At 53.3% G+C, this 21,459-nt stretch overlaps 1 protein-coding gene across 1 annotated transcript in view; it reads left to right on the top strand.

Annotated features, from left to right (window-relative positions):
- cux1a (cut-like homeobox 1a) overlaps window positions 1–21,459 on the top strand; it is a 127,245-nt gene that overhangs the window by 39,561 nt on the left and 66,225 nt on the right. Inside the window, exon 3 of the mRNA XM_084697821.1 lies at window positions 18,438–18,485. Coding sequence (XP_084553947.1) covers window positions 18,438–18,485 — 48 coding nt within the window. The remainder of the gene's footprint in view (window positions 1–18,437; window positions 18,486–21,459) is intronic.

The raw sequence follows: 21,459 nt of genomic DNA, 5'->3' as shown, positions 1-21,459 counted from the left end.
GGTGCTCGGTCATCCAGGCTGACTGTGGAATTTGGTGGGTGGAAGGGGGGGGGGGGTGAGATGGGGGGGGTCGATGTGACGTTGTCTTGTCTCCCACACAGCGCCTTGGCAGGGGTGGGTGAGGGGATACGGTGAGGGAACGTCCCCCAACGACGAGACCCAGAGAGACCCGCACAGGGACTGCAGTGTTGGAGCCTTCACATGCTCACTCGCTCTCACACACACTTGTGCGGACACACACACACACTCGCTACACGCTCACACACACTCACTCGCTCTCACAAACGCACTTTCCCAGACACACACGCGCGCACACAAAGAAGCACAGTCAAGAATGAAATTATTAAGTTAGCGCTATGCGATTAGCATTTTCCGCCACATTCACGCTGTATGGTAAGTAAGTAAGACTTTATTTATATAGCACATTTCATACAAAAATTGCAGCTCAAGGTGCTTTACATAAAATCAGCAAAAACATAAAATCAGCAAAAACAATAATACAAGTGATAAAAGTACTAATAGAAACTACAATATAAACAAGAATGAATAAAATGTAACACATAAGCGATAGTGCAAGCCACGGTAAAGTGAATGGGGGCGAGTGAGTTCGTCAGAACAGTAACGGAACAGTATGTATATGTGTTAGAGTATGATCAGTGAGTCTGCCGCCGTGTGTGTGTGTTTGTGTGTGTGCGAGGGACGCGTCGCGAAGCCGTGGCGTCAGTGAGGTACACCCACACACAAGAGAGTGACCTCCCAACATGACCCCCACCCTCCATCATTTCCCCTCTTGTCTGAAGCCGAGGGGGCCTCATCTCCATCCCCCCCCCCCCCCCCCGCCCCTCTTCCACCCTCCCCTGAAACGTCGGGGCTGTAAATCTGAATTCCTGCTCTCCCGTAAGACCCCAAAAGGAATGGAAATGGCCCAGATAATATAGCTAATCCCTATGGAACTTTCCCACGAAGGACCCTCCCACAGCTCCCCAGCCCAACCCCCCCAACCCCAGAATCACATTTAATATATCATTAATTATTACAATTACCTCGAGCAATGCTCTCACAAGAGCACAGTGTCCTTTCCCCCTTAAATGTTCCGCGGTTCTTTCTTCCCAATATGTCACGACACATTGAAAGATTACGGGGCAATGATCTAATCGGGTTAGAATGATTCTGTTGTGCAGATGAATGTACGGCCTTTCCCATAGACCGGAGTGTGGGGGAAGATGGGTGCTCTTAGCCGAGAAGAGCTTCTAACCCTTTGGCCTTGGAGGTGTGAAGCTTTAAGCCTGGGGGGAGTCAGTTTCAGGTCAGGCAATGGTATATCCCTATAGATAATATCTCTCCCTGTCACGGAGCGGCCATTTTGGGGCTTAATGCGCCAAGCTTGCCTCCATACCTGATGGAGCCTGGATGACCGGGCCCGAAAATTCAAACGCGACACACCGACTCGCACTGGAATGGGGTGCGGATACGACGACAACGTCAAAAAAAAAAACAAAAAAAAAAGGTCCCAACCGTTTCCTGTCGAGCCTTCTCCCCTCCTCCTCTCCCCTTCGTTCTATCTTTTTTAAGCTCACTTGTTTAATGCACTGGTACATTGCATATCTGCCTCAAGGATTTGGTCCATCTGGTCAGCTAATGCTACGCTTGATGGAAGAGTGGAACTGACAGGAGTTGAGCGCATGCCATCCCCTCTTCCACTCGGCGCCCTGTGATTAGCTAGCTGCTTTTCCAGCGGCACTCTGGGAAATAAAGAGGCGGCGGATGGGGCATCGTCGGGGGCCACGGCAGCCTGGGTGCTGCCCAAACCAGGACGTGGTCCTCTCGGAAACACAGGATGCCAGGCCAGACATGGCCGTCCTGCTACAGAATGGGGGCTAATTTAAGGCTCGGCTCCGCCAGAGGGTCGTTGTAGGCCTCCGTTTCCTGTCGGGGAGTCAGGAACTGTGGGGCCGTTAATCCCAAATGGAAGAAACCATCGTCGCACAATAAGGGTGTTTTCTCTTCCCCCCCACACAAACACGCATGCTATTAGAACCAGTTGTGGACGGTAGCTTTACGTACCGAAGAGCACCACCCACTCAAACGTTGAAAACACATGTTTTTTGGGGGGGGATGGCTACCGGTGACCCAGTGCTGGCTCGGGGTAGTAAATGAAACCCCCCCCCCCACAGACGTGATAGGACTCGGTGGAAGCGAGGGAACATTAGAGCAGCCCAGAGTGGCGGTAGATGGTACATCTTAGCTGGCCTCTCTGTGCTGGACAGGGTGGCCAGGGAGCACTGAATCCAAATGAAGGAGGAAGGGGGCCCCAAGTATAGACTCCAGATCAAGCGATTAGAGAAGCGGGAATTGGATATGCTCCCGCTAGGCTCTGTGTAACCCCCGCCCCCCCCCCCCCCCCCTCCTCTTGCTTTCCGTGTCTGTGTGTGTGTGTAAAGGGGGGCATGATTGCTGTGCACAAGGCCATTAGACGGACAAGGAGTGGGGAATAGAGCTCTCCCTCTGGAATTCAGCCCCCCCTTTCTCCCTCTCTCCCTCCCCTCCCCTCGCACCCCCCTGTATCCCAGCATGCCTAGGGGCTCGCGGGCCCATCCGTCTTCCTGTGTCTGCACTGATGACAGCAGATCTGTCAACCCCCCCTTCACCCCTATACCCCCCCCCCCATCCCCCCCACCATACCCCTAATCCCCCCCGAACCCGGTTCTCCCTTAAACCAGCTCCCCTATCAATCCCCCCAACCCCATTTCAGTGTTCATAGTCGCTCTGGTCAAGATAAGGCCGCTGACAAATGCACGCACACACGCACATTCTGTGAAAACAATCCCGATCCATTTTTTTGTTAATGGAAGTGTTAGTGTAGCCGTCTGTAGAGGAGCACGTCAGGGAAACTGTCGTTTTTGTCTCGTGCCTGCGCTGTTCCAATTCTTCATTTGTTCCATTCTCATCCTGTCTGATTGAGTGCGCAGGCCTAAAGCTGTTATTTGCAGATTGTCGGGAAAAGTACTCAGGCAACTTCACACCCGGCGCACAATGCGTGCACCCGAATATGTAGGTGTTAGGATTGAAGCACGAACTCCAAAACCCAGAGGGAACGGTGTGCCTTTGTGAGAAACGTTCCACCAAGCCTGCCTGTCTCAAAGTGCCATTTTATGTTAATCCCGGGCTGTAATTTGTCTTTTTTTTTACGACTAGTTTTGGCGGCTTTGTGTTCCTGTACGTCTCCCAGTCTGTCTGCTGGTGCGCCTGTGTGTGTCTGTATCGCCACCGAGCGAGTGTGTCTCTTGTGTCTGGCGTGCGTGCGCGCGCGCTTACGCGTACGTGTACTTTTGCGGTCACATCCTCGATTTTCTTCCCCCCCTTCGTCTCCTCCTCCTCGGTGTCGCTCGCCGTCTCCCTCGCTGGGTGGTCGAGAGGCGGGGGCCGTGGGCTTGCCCGAGTATCGGGTTTCAAGGCGGGAAGGAGGGGAGGCTGGCTTCTGTCAGTCAGGGCTTCGTCAGGGTCGTGTCCCCCCCCCCCCCTCCGACACACACGCGCACTCCTGACACACAAGCGCACAGCGCGTCACCGCTGGCGCAGCCCTCCTCCGGCGAGGGCTCTATTTACACAGGCTCCTCTTACAGCCAGTCAACAGCCCGCTTGCCTTTCCTGTGCTTTTCATCACTGCCCCCCCCTCTCCCCCCCCCCCTCCGCCTCCCCATACTGACAACAACAGCAGCGGCAGACCTCTCCTCTTCTCCCCTCGTCTGTTTCGCTCCCTCTCTCTCTCCTGCTCTCCCTCTCTCTCTTTATCGTTGTTTCTTGCCTGCTATTTCGAGTCATTTCACCTTATTGCCTGGTTTCAATCTCGCCTCCCGTTCCCAGTCTTTTTACTATCTTTCTTCCTTCTCCTACCTCATTCTCTCTCTCTCTCTCTCTCTCTCTCTCTCTCTCTCTCTCTCTCTCTCTCTCTCTCTCTCTCTCTCTCTCTCTCTCTCTCTCTCCCCCCCCCCCCCCCCCCCACCACAGCTCCCCAGGTCAGTCACTCAGCATGGTGGATTAGGTGTTCAACTGGAGTCTGGCCTTAGCACCGTTAACCCCCCCGCCCCCCTTCTCACGTTACCCTGGGTGCTGAGGCTGCAACCCCCACTCCACCCCCCCCCCCCGCCACCCCCCCACACGCTCATTAAACACTTCCCATAAACTTGGCTGCAGTACAGCACACTGCGTGCACACACACACACACACAGCTATGCCCACACCTACCACTGGAGGACTTTTTAGCGTTCAGTGTGTGTACAGTAGGCCCAGTGGGTATCTTGACATTTGATGTGCAGGCATCGTACAGGTTGAAAGAAATCTTGTCATCCTATCAGATCAAGACCAATCTGTCCAATCTTTTAGAAGGGAAATACAAAAAGTAATGTCTTCGAATGCGCTTGATACAAAAAATAACAAAGACGTATCGTATAGAGACGCGATACATCCGTCCTCCTGTTTCCCCGAAATGAAATGCGCGCGTCACACAGTTCAAGGTCGCAGCGATTATTACTGTGCTAAATGCAGTGTCTCTGTTGGGAGGGCTCTTCAGAACCCATTAGCATGAAACACAGGCGGCTAAAGGGCCCCTCGGGTGGTCTGCCGAAAAAGTCACACAAGTGCTCTACCTCGGAGGAGAGAATGTGTAAAAATCTGCGGTCGTTGGACTGAAAGTCACCGCCAACTCTCCCAGCAACCTGACTTTCCGAGAACTGGAACTATTCCACCCCTCCCCTCCTCTTCCTCCAACTCCCTGCGAAGGGCACGTGGTCAAAAGTTTGGAATCTGAAGTGGGACCAACGCACAGGTGTTTTTTTAGCAAGTTAGCAGTCTATTTTAATTTTTTTGGGGGGGTATAGAAATTGTACTGCTGATGGGATCGTTTTGCAGGGTTGGTTTTACTGAGCAAGGACATGAGCGAACCACTTCAAGGTAGCTCTCGGGCTGGAACCGGTTCAGGGTCGGAGAGTGTGATGGGTGTATCTGTTGCCTCCCTTTGCTCTGTCTCTCTCTCTCTCTCTCTCGGTCTCTCTCTCTCTCGGTCTCTCTCTCTCGTTTGAGACCTAATACTAATGTGTATGAGAGGAAATAAAGTTAGCATTCGGGGACCAGTGCCATACTTTTTTGGCCTAAATGCATGACTCAATGCCACCCTTGTTTGCTTGTGGATGTAATGGAATTTTGGGTTCTGTGCTGAATACATGAACTATTATTGTGAATGATAATATTGTTTCTCGCTGTTGGAAAACTCTGGCGAAATTTTCCACTGACCTGCTATGATTATACACCTGCGTTTTGGTTTTGGTTCAGTCCAAGGACTTTCTGCACCTAATATAGGACTGATATAGGGCTTAGCCTAAATGGAGAAGAGAGGAGGGGGTGCCTGAGAGTGAAGCACGCCAACAAAATGGCCGCAGCCTTTCCTTCATGTGGCTACAGGTTTAGTCGTTGCAGCCTGGCAAAGTTGTTTTTATATTTAGGCCTCTGTTATTCCAGGCTTATTTTCAGGAACGACTCGAGGGAAATATCAGGTGTGCGCGTGTATGTGTGTCTTGTGTTAATGTAATGTCACACGCTCAGTCATATTCAGTATATGATGCTGTAACCTATAAGTCGGCTCGTATAACAAACTAGCTTTCTATTCTTAACAGCGGCCATGCTGGTTGCTAAGTAGGTTAGAGAAATTCTCCCCGGTATTACTGTAGGAACGGCGTTCTTTTCCTCGACACCTAACCTAGCATTAGAAGCGCGTGTGAATGTGTTTGAGCCGGCGTTAGCACGCACGTTTCCATCGATGGGTCCGCACACGCAAACGCTCCCTGAAGCCTTCCACGGCCAATTGTCGGGTCTGCTCTAGCTATGTGACGGTGCGTCGCGAGGAGGTGTGTGTTTCGGTCCAGCTTGTGTGTATGGTGGCCCACATGAACACAGACGGGGGGGGGGGGGGGGGAACCCGAAAAACATCCAGAAGTGTGTTTAGACTATGAGAATACAATACACGCTGAGGAGTGTGTCTGTGTGAGGAGCCTGTGTGTGCGCGCGTGTGCCAGCCTGGGCCGACTTCAAGCCTGGGCCCTCCTCCTCCTCCTCGCTTCTCTTCCTCCTCCCTCTGCTGCGCCGTTTCTCATTACTGCGCTGATGAGTCACTGTCTGTGAATGCAGCCATCCGTGGACGCGAAGAGTGACGTTAATGTGTTTACTCTGTTTGTTCTGGGCGCTCGCGGCCCCTCGCAGGCCCTCGCAGGCCTCCACGCCGCGACCCTCTAATGGAGTCCAGGGCTCCAGTCCCGGCCTAGGCCCCTTCGCTGCTTATTAAGTCCCTCCCCTGCCCTCTCCCCCTCCCCACCACCCGCCTCCTCCTCGTAGGGGTGACATTAGGGAAGAGCCCCCCCTCCTCTTTCCTTCTCGTACTCTCTCTCTCTCTCTCTCTCTCTCTCTGTCTCGCTCTTTCTCTCTGTTCTGTCTTTTGAATATTTTCGCCTCAAGCTTCTCTTGCTTAACCAGAAGACGCTCCCGACTCCTACGCTCTCTCTCTCTCCTCCTCCTACCGCCGTTCTCATTTTACCCCTCTCCTTCTCTGCCCCTTTCTCTCTCTCGGCCCTGTCTTGCTCTCCCGCCTCTCACTTTTGAGCTCTCTCTCTCGGCCCTCTCTCTCCTGGTGCCCAATTTAGGAGAGTCCTCGGAGGTTTCTGGAAGCCCTCTCCTCCATTTCCTCGGAGCACCCCTCGGACCATTTCGTTTGGTGGTAAATAAGGAGCGTTTGGCGGGGGGGGGGGGGAGTGCAGAGTGTGCTGAAATGGTTATTCAGACACTTCTACTGGCTTACCTATTAGGCAGGTCTCAAGGTGCAGATCCTCAGAAGGACCGGGTAAACTTGGTAGGGGAGCAATGTTTTTGAGCTCGCTGTTGTATGTGTACACACACACACACACACACACCACTTTTCCTTTTTTTCCACACTTTCCCCCCCCCCCCCCCCCCTCCCTTATTTTGTACACGCACTTCTTCCAAAGCGCACTTTTTCCTGCATACACACACACACACACACACACACACTTCCCCTTTTTCCCCTCCCAAAGACACACACAAGGTCAGGGCTCGACTGCCAAGAATAAGCCCTGGCTGCCACCGTAGCCCCCCTTCTGACCTCAGAAACGCATAAATTTAACCTTCGTGAAAGAGCTTTGCAACTTAGCGGGCTAACTCCCGGTTGCTCAGGGACACGCATGAAGCCCCCACCTAGCAACCTCCCTCCTATACGTGTGCGTGTGTGTGAGCGTGACTGTGTGAGTGAGTGTGTGTGTGTGTGTGTGTGTGTCAGGAGATCTCTGGAGGTGCTAGTGAAAGATTTACACAACGTTTTCCATTACCAATGGACCTTTTTATGCCTTTAATGGTTTTCAAGCACCAGCGAACGTGGAGCCTTTCGTACCCCCTTCATGCTGTCAAAAACCCCTCTGCCTCACACATCCCTTCTGTCCAAAGAAGAATACTTCATCGCAACTTCCACTACGACCGAAATTCATGGCAAAATGTAGGCCCCCTATAAGCAGTGCATTGTGTCACGTTGCTAATACGGTCAGAACTGCTCACGCCGAAAACTAGAACCGTAATAACACTCGCCCAGAGCGTACAGTTTGACCAAGCTGCCGATGTTCTGCTCCTTTCACTGCCAACACCTACAAGGGAGTCTTTTCCTCTGCTGGTGTTTGAGAGCTACACACGCTGCTTCTGTCCTCCCAGAAGCCCGCCAAGAAGGAGGGGGGAAAAAGGGAGTCGAAATGATTTCATGTCAACGACTAATTTCAATAACCAGAGAGATCTTTGGGGTGGCTGTCATTTCTGTCGGCCCGACAACTGCCGTTGTCAATTAAACATTTAAATAGGTTTGGATTGTTGTCTTTTTTTCTCGGTGTGCTTCTCCTCAGCTCCCTTGTCGCTAGGACCCGGGCGACGGCAAATAGCCGTCTGTCGCACTGCCTGCCAGCAAAGCCCCAGTGCTCGATACTGATTTGAAATTATGAATAGCTGATGGCTCAAATTGATGTTTTATGTCGAGCGCTGGCCGTAATTCGCCCTCTGAGAACACCGCTACGGAGAAACAGATGGGTTTTTCCGCGGTAACAAATTGCTGTGTATATATAGTCTTGGCATTGGGCTGCCTTCACCTTCACTGCTGTTGGTGGGGGATCCCACTGTGGGACCAGGCCCCTACTGTGTGTGTGTGCGTGTGTGCCTGCGTGGAGTGTGTGCGTGCGTGTGTGTGTTATGCCAGGTGTGTGAGAAAGAGGGCCAGGGCGATGGAGACCCCCTGTGCTTTGCCCAGCTCTCCACCGTTGAGGAAGTAGGCTTCTCCTATCAAATCTGTTCTGGAGAGAGCGGGGGGGGGGGGGGGCTTATCTGTGTATCTGATGAGGGTATTTTTGGCCCTCCCTCCCCCCCCCCCCCCCCCCCCCACTCGTGCTCCTGGTGACAATCTTGTCTGATGGCTCTGGAGGGAAGGAGGGGCGGGGGGGGGGGGGGGGGTGGTCCTGAGTGACAAATGAGGACATCTGTTATTGTGCTCCGCTTATTTTGGCCCATGTATTGTCTTTTCTGTTATCAAGTTACACTCCTCCTGCTAATTATACATTCCCCCTGCCAGGCTAGCTCCCTTCGCTCCCATACCCTAAAATGGCCTCCCCTTTTAAGACTTCAGCCCGCAAACGGACGACACCTGTCTCCGGGTTACTGGTTATGCCTCAGAGCGAACACGGCGCTCTCAAAGGTGTTACTGCGCGCGTTGTGCGTGCGTGCGTGCGTGTGTGTGGTTTTACCAGTGTGTTGTGTTCAGTTACCCCTCTGCAGTCAGCGGCGCTCTCCCCTCTAAATATTTTAGAGGCGGTCCATGTTAGTTTCTTGGTAAATGTTTCTCCCTGACATTTCCACTGCCCCCCCCCCCCCACGCACACACACACTCCTGCCCACAGCCCCTTTTTCTTTTGACGTTGTCTGCTTTAAACATTTGCTCGACGCATTCCCCAAAGAGCCCTCCTCCTCTCCCTCCGTGGTGCAGGCCGTCTTTCACCCGCTCGGCCCCGTCTTTCAAAGTGACGCGACAGCATCCCCTGCGAGCCCACGTCGGTATTCATGTTTGGGGGCTGAGGTCATTTCGGCGTCAGCGCCATGGCGTAATGGTTGCCGCCTCGCGCTGTGAATCACTGGGCAGAGATGATAAGGTGAAATGAAATGGCCTTTTTTTTTTTTTTTTTTTTTTAATGAGGCCAACATTTTTGTTTAGTTTCTTTTCTTTACACTGAGCAACATTTTTTTTAATTTTTTTTTTTTAAGTGACTGTTTACAATTATGCCCCGCCTTGCCCCCCCTCCTGCCCACTCCCTACTGCCCCCTTCCCTTATTTGGGCACCAGGAAGTGGAGGCACCTTCTGCTTAACCAACCGCCGGCCGGGAGGAAGAGGGAAACAGGAAGGAGGGGTTAGGTGTGGGAGCGTTCACTCCTCCACTGGCCTAGAGTGCGGTGCGCTTGCGCTGGACTCGTGAAGAGAGGGGGGGAGAGGGGGGGGGTCTCAAAGAGCACTTGAGAGTGAGTGCCCGTGCGAATGGATAGGTGGTGCCCTGGCCCCACGATTACGTGAGCACCCTCAACGCGCCAAGGCCCCTTTGCTCTCTCTCACACACACACACACACACACTCACACACACACACACACACACACACACACGTGTATACTGGGCCGGCAGAGGGACATTCGCCTCCTTCAACCCCCTCGTTGTGATGTGCATGGCTGCATCACAGGTTTTCCTCCTGAAGCCATTCCTATAAATAGACCCTCAATAGTGGGCTGCCAAGCAGACCTGCTCATCAGAACTAATTGTAACAGAAAAGTTCCTTTTTTCTCTCCTTTATTTCCACCCCGCTCACAGTCCCGTGCTTTGTTTACCCTCTCAATAGAATCCCTCTTTTTTCCACTTCTGACACAAAAAAAAACCAAAAAAATGTCTGACATTATATATATATATTTTTTTCTTCCTTTCTTCCCTCTTGTCGTTTCTGTAAAGACGCGGGTCCTTTACAATTTGTCTTTCAAACCCTGCACTTATTTAGAGTTTAGCCCCTTTGCTCTCTTCTCATCTCTCTGGTCATCTTTCCCTCCCTCCCTCCCTCCCTCCCTCCCTCCCTCCCTCCCTCCCTCCCTCCCTCCCTCCCTCCCTCCCTCCCTCCCTCCCTCCCTCCCTCCCTCCCTCCCTCCCTCCCTCCCTCCCTCCCTCCCTCCCTCCCTCCCTCCCTCCCTCCCTCCCTCCCTCCCTCGTTTGTGACCTGCTCCGTAGATTGCGGTGTGCTTGCGTGGCCCCTTAAAAGGACCCCTGTTCACTTAACTCCAATGATATCAGTTTGCAAGCATGCTCAGTCATCCGAGGAGGGCTAGCCAGGCCCACTCCCCGACCAGGAGAAGCAGGGGACAGCTCTCCCCACTGCAGAAACCATCCAACGTAATCAGTCGGTTTGAGAAGCCACTGAAACCTAGGATGGCCATAGATGGGGGTAATTCAAAGGCCCTCGGAGGTTCGGTGTAGGTGGGGCGGGGGCCGGAGGGGGGGGGGGGGGTGATCGGAGAGATGATTTGTCTGGAGCAGTGATCAATGGTGGGGCGCGGGGGGGGGGGGGGTGGTGGGGGGGGTGGATAGCGGCCCAGCATAGCGTCTGTTCTGTCGGGGACCGCGGAGGCCAGCCTGCCTGCTCCTGGGACCAGGGCCAGTGCAGGACACCCAACACTGCAGCCCCATTGTGTGCGTATTGGGGGTGGGGTCGGCGGAGGCGGGGTATGGGAGAGTCATGACCTCATTCCCAGACAAGTGTCTGGGGCAGAAAGGGCAGCGGAGGGGACGGGGGGACGGGGGGGAGGCGAGTCTGTGTCTCTGACCAGCTCTCATAGGTCAACCCCCCCCCCCCCCTCGATCAGTGACGTTTCAATTTCACAACCACAACAATGGCCACGCCAGCGGCTCTCCCTTTGAGGGATTAGCTTCTCGGGTATCTGTCGTACATCAGTACCCAGCCCCCCCCCCTTTTGAAAAAGAAAAAGATTCGGACAAACCCTCGGTTTCCTGGAGGCTTCAGTCAGACATGGCCGTGTGACTTTTCCAGACCAGAGACCCTCTCAGGGCCTGGGTGGCTGCAGGGGTCAGGGGGGGGGGGGGGGCGGTGGGTGAGGAGGGGTCAGAGGGCATGGCCCCTAATTGTGAGAAGATCTCGCCCCCTCCAGATGGGGAGCGCTCGACTGGTTCGGTGAGGAGGGGAAGGGAGGGGAGGGGGCGCGCCGGCCTGTGCCTATTGATGATAAACTGATTGAGTCTGGGCCCGGCGTCCCAGGGGAGCCAGGGGAGATGTTTGTCGGCGGGAGACGGACTGAGGGCCGCCGAAGGGTCCCCTGGGGAAAAGGAGCCGGCTAAGTCTCCTTTGAATAGCCCCCGCCCGGAGCGCGGCGAGCTGGATTTCGATTGGTCCTGCAGGGTGGAAACGCGAGCTCCCCGCGGCTTGAGCCTCTGTCCCTCGCCCTCTGTCATGTTTTTTTCCACGGGAGTGGTTTGTGTCTGCCGCTTCGAGTGTGAGAGCGTGTGTTTTGTCGTTGGGGGGGGGGGGGGGGGGGGGGGGGAGGGAGGAGGAATGATCAGTTGTTTTGTCTGGGGGGGCATGGGGGGAGGGGGGGCGGGGGCACAGTCTGTCTGCTGGTCAGGTGTCTGAAGTTCATTGTCCAATCCGTCAGGCAGACTAGGCTTGTGGTGTTTACCAAAGTGTCTGGCGTCAAGCCTCTGTTTAGACTAAGTCTGGCACGGCAAAAATGTTTGCATTGTGTGTATTTTTAAAAAGAGAAACTGCAGGTATTCATACAGGGTTAATGTTTTCGAGGCCGTGTACGACTCGGCAATTTGAAGCCCGGTGTAAAGTCACTCCTGGAGTGGGCTCGGTGCTTAATGCTGAGCCACTGTTTGTTGACAAACGTATGAAACATGTCCACAATCTTGAGGACGTATTTTGGAACAATGGCGACGAGTCAAAGCGTCTGGTTAACCGTTTTTAAGTGTCTAGCGGTGAGTGCCAGGCCTTGTAAAGGGGCCTTGTAATTCTGTCTGAAATAAAGCGGAGGAGCATTACAGACAGCAGGGGGGAGGGGGGGGGCTAGGCTTGGTCGGAAGGGGGGGTGGCTGGGGGGGGGGCTCTCTTAGGGGGGGGGGGGGCTGTCTTAATTGGCGGCCTCTCCCGCGAGGTGACGCGCCTGCGCTTCCTGTGGCGGCGGAGGGCGGGCGGGCGGGCCAGCGTCCTCTCTTATCATTGGAGTCTGCCCTCATTCATCATGGCTGCCTGCTCCTCTTTGTGTGAAGGTGGAGCTCCGAGGCGGCCGGCCTCCGCAGGAATAATAAGCAGGGTAATGTCTTCTGACTGTGTCAGATGGGCTCTCAGCACCCAGCCGGCAGGTTGGAAGATGAGCAGGGGTCAGCCCCATACACACACACACACACACACACACACACAGACAGACAGACACAGAGATACACACGCACACAGAGACACAAACACACACACACATACACACACAGACAGACACAGAGACACACACACACATACACACACAGACAGACACAGAGACACACAAGCACACAGAGACACACACACACATACACACACAGACAGACAGACAGACACACAAAGGGCAAAACACAGCCACACGCATCCAGGGCAAATGCATGGACACGTACAGACCCAGAAACAAAATGAGGGAGAAAACCTGTGAAGAGCCTCTTCAGAGTTGCCTGAGAGAGAGAGAGACAGAGAGGGAGAGGGAGAGGGAGAGGGAGAGGGAGAGGGAGAGGGAGAGGGAGGGAGGGAGGGAGGGAGGGAGAGAGAGGGAGAGAGAGAGGGGGAGAGAGGGGGAGAGAGGGGGAGAGAGGGGGAGAGAGGGGGAGAGAGAGATCGCCGGGTTGTACTCTGAGATTCCGAAGCAAGCCATCGTAAAGTCAGCAAATGCGTCCCGCCAAGGAGACGTGTTTTTTCTCTCCCTCTGTTTACTTGTTCTCCGTTGCCCCGAGACATGACGCCATTCCAAAAATGTTCTGTTATGCTTTCTGATCTCACAGCTGAAATGCCTGAGATCGCTGAATTTGTGTCAGTCCATCAGCAGTTACCTGGGGAGGGAAATGCATTTGCATGTCATTAGCCTCGCTCCGTGAGCACCTCTCCTTCCTGTTTTGGCAGGATACAGGCCGAGGCAGGATGTCACACGCTGTTGAATCACACCGTTTGAGAAAGCCTGCCCGGGACTCTCTCTCGAAAGAGCACCCTTTCTCCCTCTCGCGCTATGTCGAGAACGCTGTGTCGCGGCTAATAACGCGACATGTAGCATGTAGCGGGGGTCTCGTTATATATATATATGATGTGCCCGTATCCACCCTTCACATGTTCTTGGTGCTACGTGGCTCTGTGTGTGGACCCACACTGAGAGACGCTGCAGCTCTCGCCCCTAACCCTGCTCCCCTAACCTTGCTCCCCGCTCCCTGCTCCCTGCAACCCGCGTGCGAGGCGCCCGACCTCCGCCCGCCTTTGCTGCCGCTTCTCAGGACATGTCCACCCTCTCGTGTGGCTCGGTGACCACACACACACACACACACACACACACAGACAGACAGACACACCCACACACACTGCAGCAGGCAGGCACTGGCGTGGACGGCTCAGCGCTCCCCCCCCCCCCAGGACCACCCCAGCGTCACCGTCCTCCTCGCGTCGCACACGCTCCCCCGGACGACGGCAGCGCGAGGCGTTCGCCGTGGAGAGTGGAAGGGAGGGGAAGAGGAGGGATAGGGAGAGGGAGAGGGAGAGAGACAGGACCCCTGTGGAAGGAACACAGGACCAGGGACCAGGGAGCAGGGGGAGCGTCAGACGCTGCCTGAGGAGAAAGCCTTGTCAGTCATGAATAATTCACCCCATCATTTTCCGCACAACGCAGGCTTTACCCATTCACGGACCACATTAAAGATGCATTGTGCTGGAGTGAGGTGAGGGCACCAAAGTCATGCGTGTGTGTGTGTGTGTGTGTGTGTGTATTCATGCGTGTGTGTGTGTGGTAAATTGTCACAGGTCTTGATGCACTTTGTCAGTTCCAATAGAAACATTATACTTGCGATCTAATGTAGGATACTGAACACAATAATATATATATATAATGTGAATATATATATATATATATATATATATTATAAATAGCCTACCTTATGTTGCCTCTCTACAATCCTTACGTTGCAGACCTAAGTCAGACCTTAGTCAGACCTAACGTTTCTTATTTTCACAGAGCAACATTTTCAAGGGACTGTTTACAATTATGCCCCCCCCCCTTCCCCATTGCTCCTCCTCCGCTTCCCCCCTTGCCTTATGCGGGCACCAGGAAGTGGAGGCACCAGCCTCCGCCCAGGACACAGAGAGAGAGGGAGACAGGAAGAGGGACTCGTCCCTGTGCCTGATTCTCATTCACCGTCTCCCCCCCCCCCTCGCTCTCTCTCTGTCTCTCACAGCCACCCCACATGCTCCCCCTGTTCACCATCGCCCCCCCCCCTCCCTGTATGTCATCTCCGTGCCAGCGCCCCCCCCCCCATCTCTCTCCCCAGCTCTGAAGTCCAGCCCAGTAACTGAGTCATTGCACCCCCCTTTGCCCTCTGACTACTGACCCCCCCCCCCCCTCCCTCTCCCCCCTCCCCTCCAGCCGGGCAGAGACTTGGCCAGGCTGGGCACGGTCAGTGTTAGCCTTGGCTGCCAGCCGCTTGGCCACAGAGCCCATGGCAGATAGAGAGAAAGAGAGAGGGGGAGGGGGAGGGGGAGGGAGAGGGGATGGGGAGGGAGGGAGGGAGGAGGGAGTTGGGGATGATGGAGGGAGTTAGAGAGGAGGGATGGAGAGGAGTGGCATAAATAACCCTAGTCATCAAAGAGAGAGGGGTAGAAAGGCAGGAGTGAGAGGAGGGATTGGGGGATGGTGGGCCGTAGATTTCTTTTTCTAAACATCTCTCTCTCTCTCTCTCTCTCTCTCTCTCTCTCTCTCTCTCTCTCTCTCTCTTCCTACTCAAAGCGGTCAATTATCAGCTCTCTCTTTCAGACCACTAGGCAAACACAACCACCCCCCCCCCCCCTTTCCAAATACTGCTCCATCACCCTGCTCGGTCACATGTTCTGTTTTCTTAATCTGGACTGATGTTGTCGTCCTCTCTGAAGTTCCTCTCCGGCCCTAGTGCCCCCTCCGGGTCCACTCTCTCACTGCCTATTCCGTCTAACAATGACCATGAACAGGGTCAGGCACACTCAAACACAAGAGGCCTGCACTCAAGTCGGTCGGCCATTAAACATTCAAAGGAATGGAGAAGGTTGCCTTTAAAAAAAGAGGACGGAAAAAAGCGTGAATATGGAATGAATAGAAAAGAACTAGCGAGATATTGTCAGTGTCCTTGATTGGCACAGAGCAGGGTGAATGGCTCTCTCCGGAACAGTCCGTGCCGACCCTGCACGTTGTGAGGGGCGTAATTGGTGGCATGGTGGCTGAAGTAGGGAGCCCCAAGCAAAGGCCGGTTTAAGAGAACGAGCTTGGTGTTGAGAAAAGCTGAGGCCTTCAGAGTATAGGGAGATGGGGGAGGGTGTGGGGGGGGGCCCTCGAAGGATGCCCTGTGATGTGTGTGTGTGTTTGTGTGTGTGTGTGGACCTGCTGCAGGCTTGCCTCCCTGGAGCTCCGGGCTGGTTTCCAGGACGAGGAGCTCCCTTGTGTGTGGGAAAGCGAGGGAGCGGACTCGAGTCGGCTGCTGTTTACTTGTTCTCCTCCCCCCCCCCCCCCCCCCCCCCCCCCCCCCCCCGCACTTTCTTTCTGCCTTTCTCTCCATCTTTGCCTTTCTCTCTCTATCTCTCTCTGCCTTTCTCTCTCGAGCTATTTGTTCACCGCCCTTTGTTTTTTCGCCGTCGCCGACCCATCGCTCACTGTCCCGATGTGACTCTCCACTATCTCAGCAATCATCCTATCCCTCACACCGTCCACGCTCCACGTCCCCCAAGCGCCCCCCCCCTTTCCCTCCCACTCGTCCACAACGACGTCCGACACGGCCCCTCGACGTCGTAGCGTCCTCGCGGCCCCCGTCCAGAACCGGGAACCACCCAGGTTTTCCTCCACGAGCTGCCATAACATCGGCACCTTCCAGATAAAGTTTTACGAGCGGGGTGCTGGGGTGGGGTGGTGGGGGTCCCGCGGAGGAAGAGAGACTGCATTTCCACATGGCCCCGGTGGTTCTGCCTCCCTCCCCTGTCCCCCTGGTGTGGAGCATGTGTGTCCTCCGTCATGCAGCCAAGGAGACCGGCGTTTTACGGCCCGATCGTTTTATCGGTCACATGCACACCGAGTCTAGCCATTTTGATGTCGTCTGTCAGAAAGCTAAGCTAAAGATATATTTTTTCATTTTTTTATTTTATGCAGTGGGGTTCTCTGTATATCAAATTCGGGAGCAACTGCATTCGCAGATGCATTTGCGTGCCTGTAAAGTCTGTGTGTGTGTGTGTTTCCGTCGAGATCCAGCAAGACTTGGGAGTTCTCTTGGCCGGGGCAGGGGTGTTATGTTGAAACCAGATGTTGAGCGATGTTTCCTCTTTGTCACGTGGCCCCTCTGGTGCGCCGCTTACATAAATGTCATCTGTACAGTAGCCAGTGCCGACGGGAGATCAGCCGGGCCCAGCTGCTCGCTCTCCCGGGGGAGCTGGAAAAGTCCACGCCAGCGCTAACGCTAGCATAGCATGACAGGTCATGGCTTAGCTTAGCTTAGCCTAGCATGACAGGCCACAGCTTAGGTTAGCTTAGCTTAGCATGTAGCATCCAGTGTGGGGTGTACAGGATGGCTTGTGTCAGGGGGCTCCATTGGTGAGCTCGCCCGTCGTACAGGGAGACAGGCCCCGCAGTGTGACGCTCACATTAGCCAGTCATAGGACCTACACACGGGACACAATATGAATCTCTCACAAGTGGACTTTCCCCATGGCGTGGGCATGTTTTAAGTACGTTCCTGCTCATGCGTGTGTGTGTGTGTGTGCAGATGCACTGCTGCTCCATACGTGTGTGTCTCCAGCCCTAACTGGGTTACAGTGGTCAGGTCTGTTCGGCAGCATGCTGTGCATTCCTATAGTGAGGCCTTATGTAAGGCCCTCTTGTACCCAGCTGAGATTTATTCGGGGCTGTATTTAATTTCATTTTGTGATCAAACACGCTCGCTCTGTTCAAATGAAAAGGCGCATTGAAATTGGCCATAATCGGATCTGCTTTAATGGCGAGGCGTCGCAATCGCTCCCCTGTAAGGTTTCACAAGATCAGATTCATCACTCCCGGGAGTGAGGTCTGGATAAGGGAATGGTTTGTTTTGATTGGATGGCTTGTGGAGTATATTTGTTCCTTATTTTTGTTACTTCGTTTCAAATTAGTTTCATTTTCATCAGCCAACCGCAGATTTCCCGACTCAACCCAGGTTTTTATTTTTTTTTCATTTTTTTAATCACAAGCGCTGCTGCGGCATGTGGCGCCTACAGAAATATCCAAATCCTGACGGGCCTGGCCAGTGTTTTCAGGCCTAAAAGAGGTGCTTTTAGAAGTGAATTAATGAACGGAGCCATTTGCATGTAGCATCAAAACTTTCCGCATCCCTGCCCCCCCCCCCCCCTCTTGTTTTTTGCATGAATGGTAATTTGACCAGAAACAACTGAGTCATGCAGAACGCGTGCAGCGGAAAAAAAGAGGGCATGAGGAGGGGAAAAGGGGAGAGAGAAAAGTGTGTGTGTGTGTGTGTTCCAATGGGAAGAGAGAGAGGTAGAGGAATGTGCAAATAAATGTCTGCTCCCTGCCTGTCCGCACGCTTTTCCTTGAAGCACAGAGCGTCCTCTCTGCTCTCATTCAAGGGTAGCACAAGGTGATAGTCGCTTGTTTTTACTTCCCGAGAACAAACCTCCCCTCAGGGGGCTTTTCGGACAAATCAGGATCCCCATTTTCATATGTTTGACCGTGTTCCCGGTCAACGTGTCTGGGAACAAAAGGCCAGCCACCTCATCCCATCCATCACAGCTGACAGGGGGGATTTGGCCTTGGTAAAGAAAATTAGGTGAAAATGTAGCTAATGTTTTTTTTTTTTATAAACCACACATTCGTTTGGTTGAGTTGGTTCAAGGGTTTCTCCTGGATTATTTTGGGATGTGGGTTGGGGGGGGGGGTGTTCTGGTTAGTATTGGCTTACTGTACAAAAAGAGTAGGGCTTGTTTTCATTGTGTGAAAACAGCTCAGGAGTGTGCTGCGCTAACGCGACTTTCTCCCTCCAGGTGGCTTCATGAGATGCTAATCGCTTTCTCTTTTCATGTGTTGCAGGATCTGCGAAAGCAGGTAGCTCCATTGCTAAAGGGCTTCCAAGCAGAGGTAAGTCCAAATTTACTTCTTGATCCATTTTCAGCACCTTGGAAATGTGTTACGCTTGCGCGCCCGTGCTGTCAAACCAAAACACACAACGTGCCAGGGACGGCAGCCATTTTGTTCACACAGAAACCACGGCCCCCCGCCGAACGCACCTCACAGAGCTCGACATGTGCCCACTCTGACTGGCTGGCTGCTCTCCTCTCGGTCGAGAGCCTTGTCTTCCCCAGCAGACCCCTCGCCAGGGGAGTCCATTATTTGTGTCCTTTTATGAGGCTGCGTAGCTTCCAGCCATGTTTAAATTGCATCCCCTTTAAAGAATCCAGCCAGAACTGCGCCTGATAAGAGCTGTAGAGTCTGCAACTCCACGCAGGCAGACATGCCTCTCCCTGATGTTTCATAACGTCCCTCCCTCCTTCATCTTCTTCTGGCTCTATGGCGTTGTCACATCATGATGCAAAGCTCCTCTTGATGTACACTCACACAGTGAAAGCAATTGGCCTCCTGAATAATTACTGTATTTGGTGCCCCGAGAAGGAGGTGGGCGCGCGCGTGCGTACGTGTTGCTTTATTGTGTCTCTGCGTTTTCTCCTGCCTCTCTCTGCTGATGATGGTGTGATATCCTTGCAGCGGAAATGTGTGAGGGGGGGGGGGGGGGGGGGGGTTAGGGGGGCGGAGGGTGAGGATGGGGGTAAATGAGCCAGATCACACCAGAGGGTGAGTCGCCGGTGGATGGCGAAGGGGGAACGAGGGGGCGGAAAGGCCGACGGGAATGATGCTTTAACCTCCCCCCCCCTCCCTAGTCTGGAGGGTGGTGGGTGAGGAGGGTAGATGGGGGCGGATTGGGAGAGGTTAAGGGGGGGAAGCGCAATGCCCGTACCAGGCTTTATATCCCTGACCCTGAACAATACGGGCTGACAGGCCTTGCCCAGCCACGGGGGAAGCGGCCACGCGATGTAGCATTTCGGGCCCTGAGAGCGCCGCTCGCGCTGCATGGAAAGTATGGTAACTTCAGCCTTGATTTAGGGGACTTTAATGATAATAATATGAGCTTTTGAGACTTGAGGCGGGGAGGGAGGGGCAGGCAGTGTGGGGGGGGAGGGGGGGGGGGGGGGAGTGCTGCTTTTCTGGCGCCAGCTCCTAATTCCTGCTCCTCGAGTGCCACTCCTGCAGTAAATAAGGGCTTAGTGATGTGAGGGCTTTATGAGGAGTATCTAAACAGGGCTGCTCTGACTGTCGAGGCTCCACTGCCGCGACCTCTCTCGGCTTAACCAGAACACACCCCCCGCCCCCCCTCTCCGCCCCCTCTTCCTCGGAACACTCAAGAACAAGTTCAACCTCAACTCTAATCACTCTGGAAAAACGAGATTGGAATTGAATTTTAAAGACTCAATTGAATAAAGCGGGGATTGATTGGAATGGCAACGGAACGGGCACTGATTTACGCGCTATGACGGACAACTCATAGTTTATGTTTGCTTAGGGGGTGTTCATTCTTGACTGGCAGCAATGTCTCTTCCAAAGGCGGAGGCGTCCATAAAACTGTCAGCCACTTGAAGAGACAGATGCATAATAAGCATTGCTGCCTGTAAATTTGTCTGCTGTTTTGCTCGCTACATATTTAATACGGGAATGATGGAAGCTTGTAATGTTTCGCCACATTCTGTCAGATTGCATTTTTAATTATGAGCCTGTAGAACCGTCTTTACTAATTCATGACTCCAAATATTTTCTCTTTTTTTCCCGGTTCTTTGTAAACAGAAGAGCTTGTATTTCCATGCTATTTGGAGGATTCTTTGTATTTCTTTTTGGCTCTGGCTTGTGTCCATGACAACAGTCTCAGGAATATCTTATGCTGACTATGCTGACTGAGCTTGAGCCACATGTGTAATCGCTCTCAGGGGAACCCTCCAGCTCTTCTCTCTCCTGGTCCACAAGCATTCACCGGCGGTATCACGAAAAAGATTTGAAAAAAAACAAGGGGGTCGAGAATAGGACCCTGGGTAACCCCACGCTTCCACTGGACGGACTCTCAGACAAGCTCTCGTTCACGTTCCAATGCCCAGCTTTCTGTTCTCCAAGACAGTGTCACTTTTTCATGTTAAGCTAATTTAGGGCCTATAGAGGATTATCAGACCATTAAAAAATCCCCATTTTAAGCCCAGCTCTGAAAACCGTTCATCGATTGGTGGGAGAGTGCTCCTTGAAATCGAGCTGTCGCACGTCGTTTTATCACTTTGACAAAACACGACCTCTCCCCAACAGCCCCCGTACTTTCTATGCATGCCCTTGTGTTGCTGCTCTACAGTAGAATCACAGCTCCTCATTAGTCACTACTACATCTACACTACACTACTTCATTATATTCTCAAAAGTATTATTAAGTTAAGTACTCTGGATACCCTAAAACAAAGCCCCGTCGCTCATTAAGAGGCCCCAGAATGGAGCTCCCCCCTGAATGACTGCTAAAATATAACCCCCAGCACGACATGTGTGCCATGACTCAGTAATTGGTCAGTGGCTGTTATCAGCCTGCTTTGGCGTGCTATAGAAGACTATATATAGACCCCGAGACAGGAAATCCCCCATAAGAAGCAAAGTGCAGATGGAATTTAATAAAAGAGAGGGAGAAGGAGGGGCGGTTAAGGTTCGTCCCTGCTGCAAATGTCTGTCACCTAAGCCGATTCAAAATGGCCACCGTATATCGGCAACACCTCCGCCAACGACGGGCCTGGCTCGGTGGCTGAAAGCACTGCTGTATAATTCAGCAGTGGAGCCATGTAACTTTCATGAAGTTAAAAGAGCTGGAAAGCGCCTGTCAGCGCACCTCTCTTGCTGTCTCTCTCTTTCTCTCTCTCTCTCTCTCTCTCTGTTTCTCTCTCTCTCTCTCTCTCTCTCTCTCTCTCTCTATCTCTCTCTTTCTCTGTCTCTCTCTCTCTATTTCTCTCTTCTCTCTCTCTCTCTCTCTCTCTCTCTCTCC

The sequence above is a fragment of the Hypomesus nipponensis genome, chromosome 5 (assembly GCF_054491055.1).
Source record: "Hypomesus nipponensis isolate SF chromosome 5, ASM5449105v1, whole genome shotgun sequence".
NCBI lineage: Eukaryota > Metazoa > Chordata > Actinopteri > Osmeriformes > Osmeridae > Hypomesus > Hypomesus nipponensis.
The sequence above is the reverse complement of the archived record's forward strand: the minus strand, read 5'-3'. Positions and strand labels throughout refer to the sequence as shown.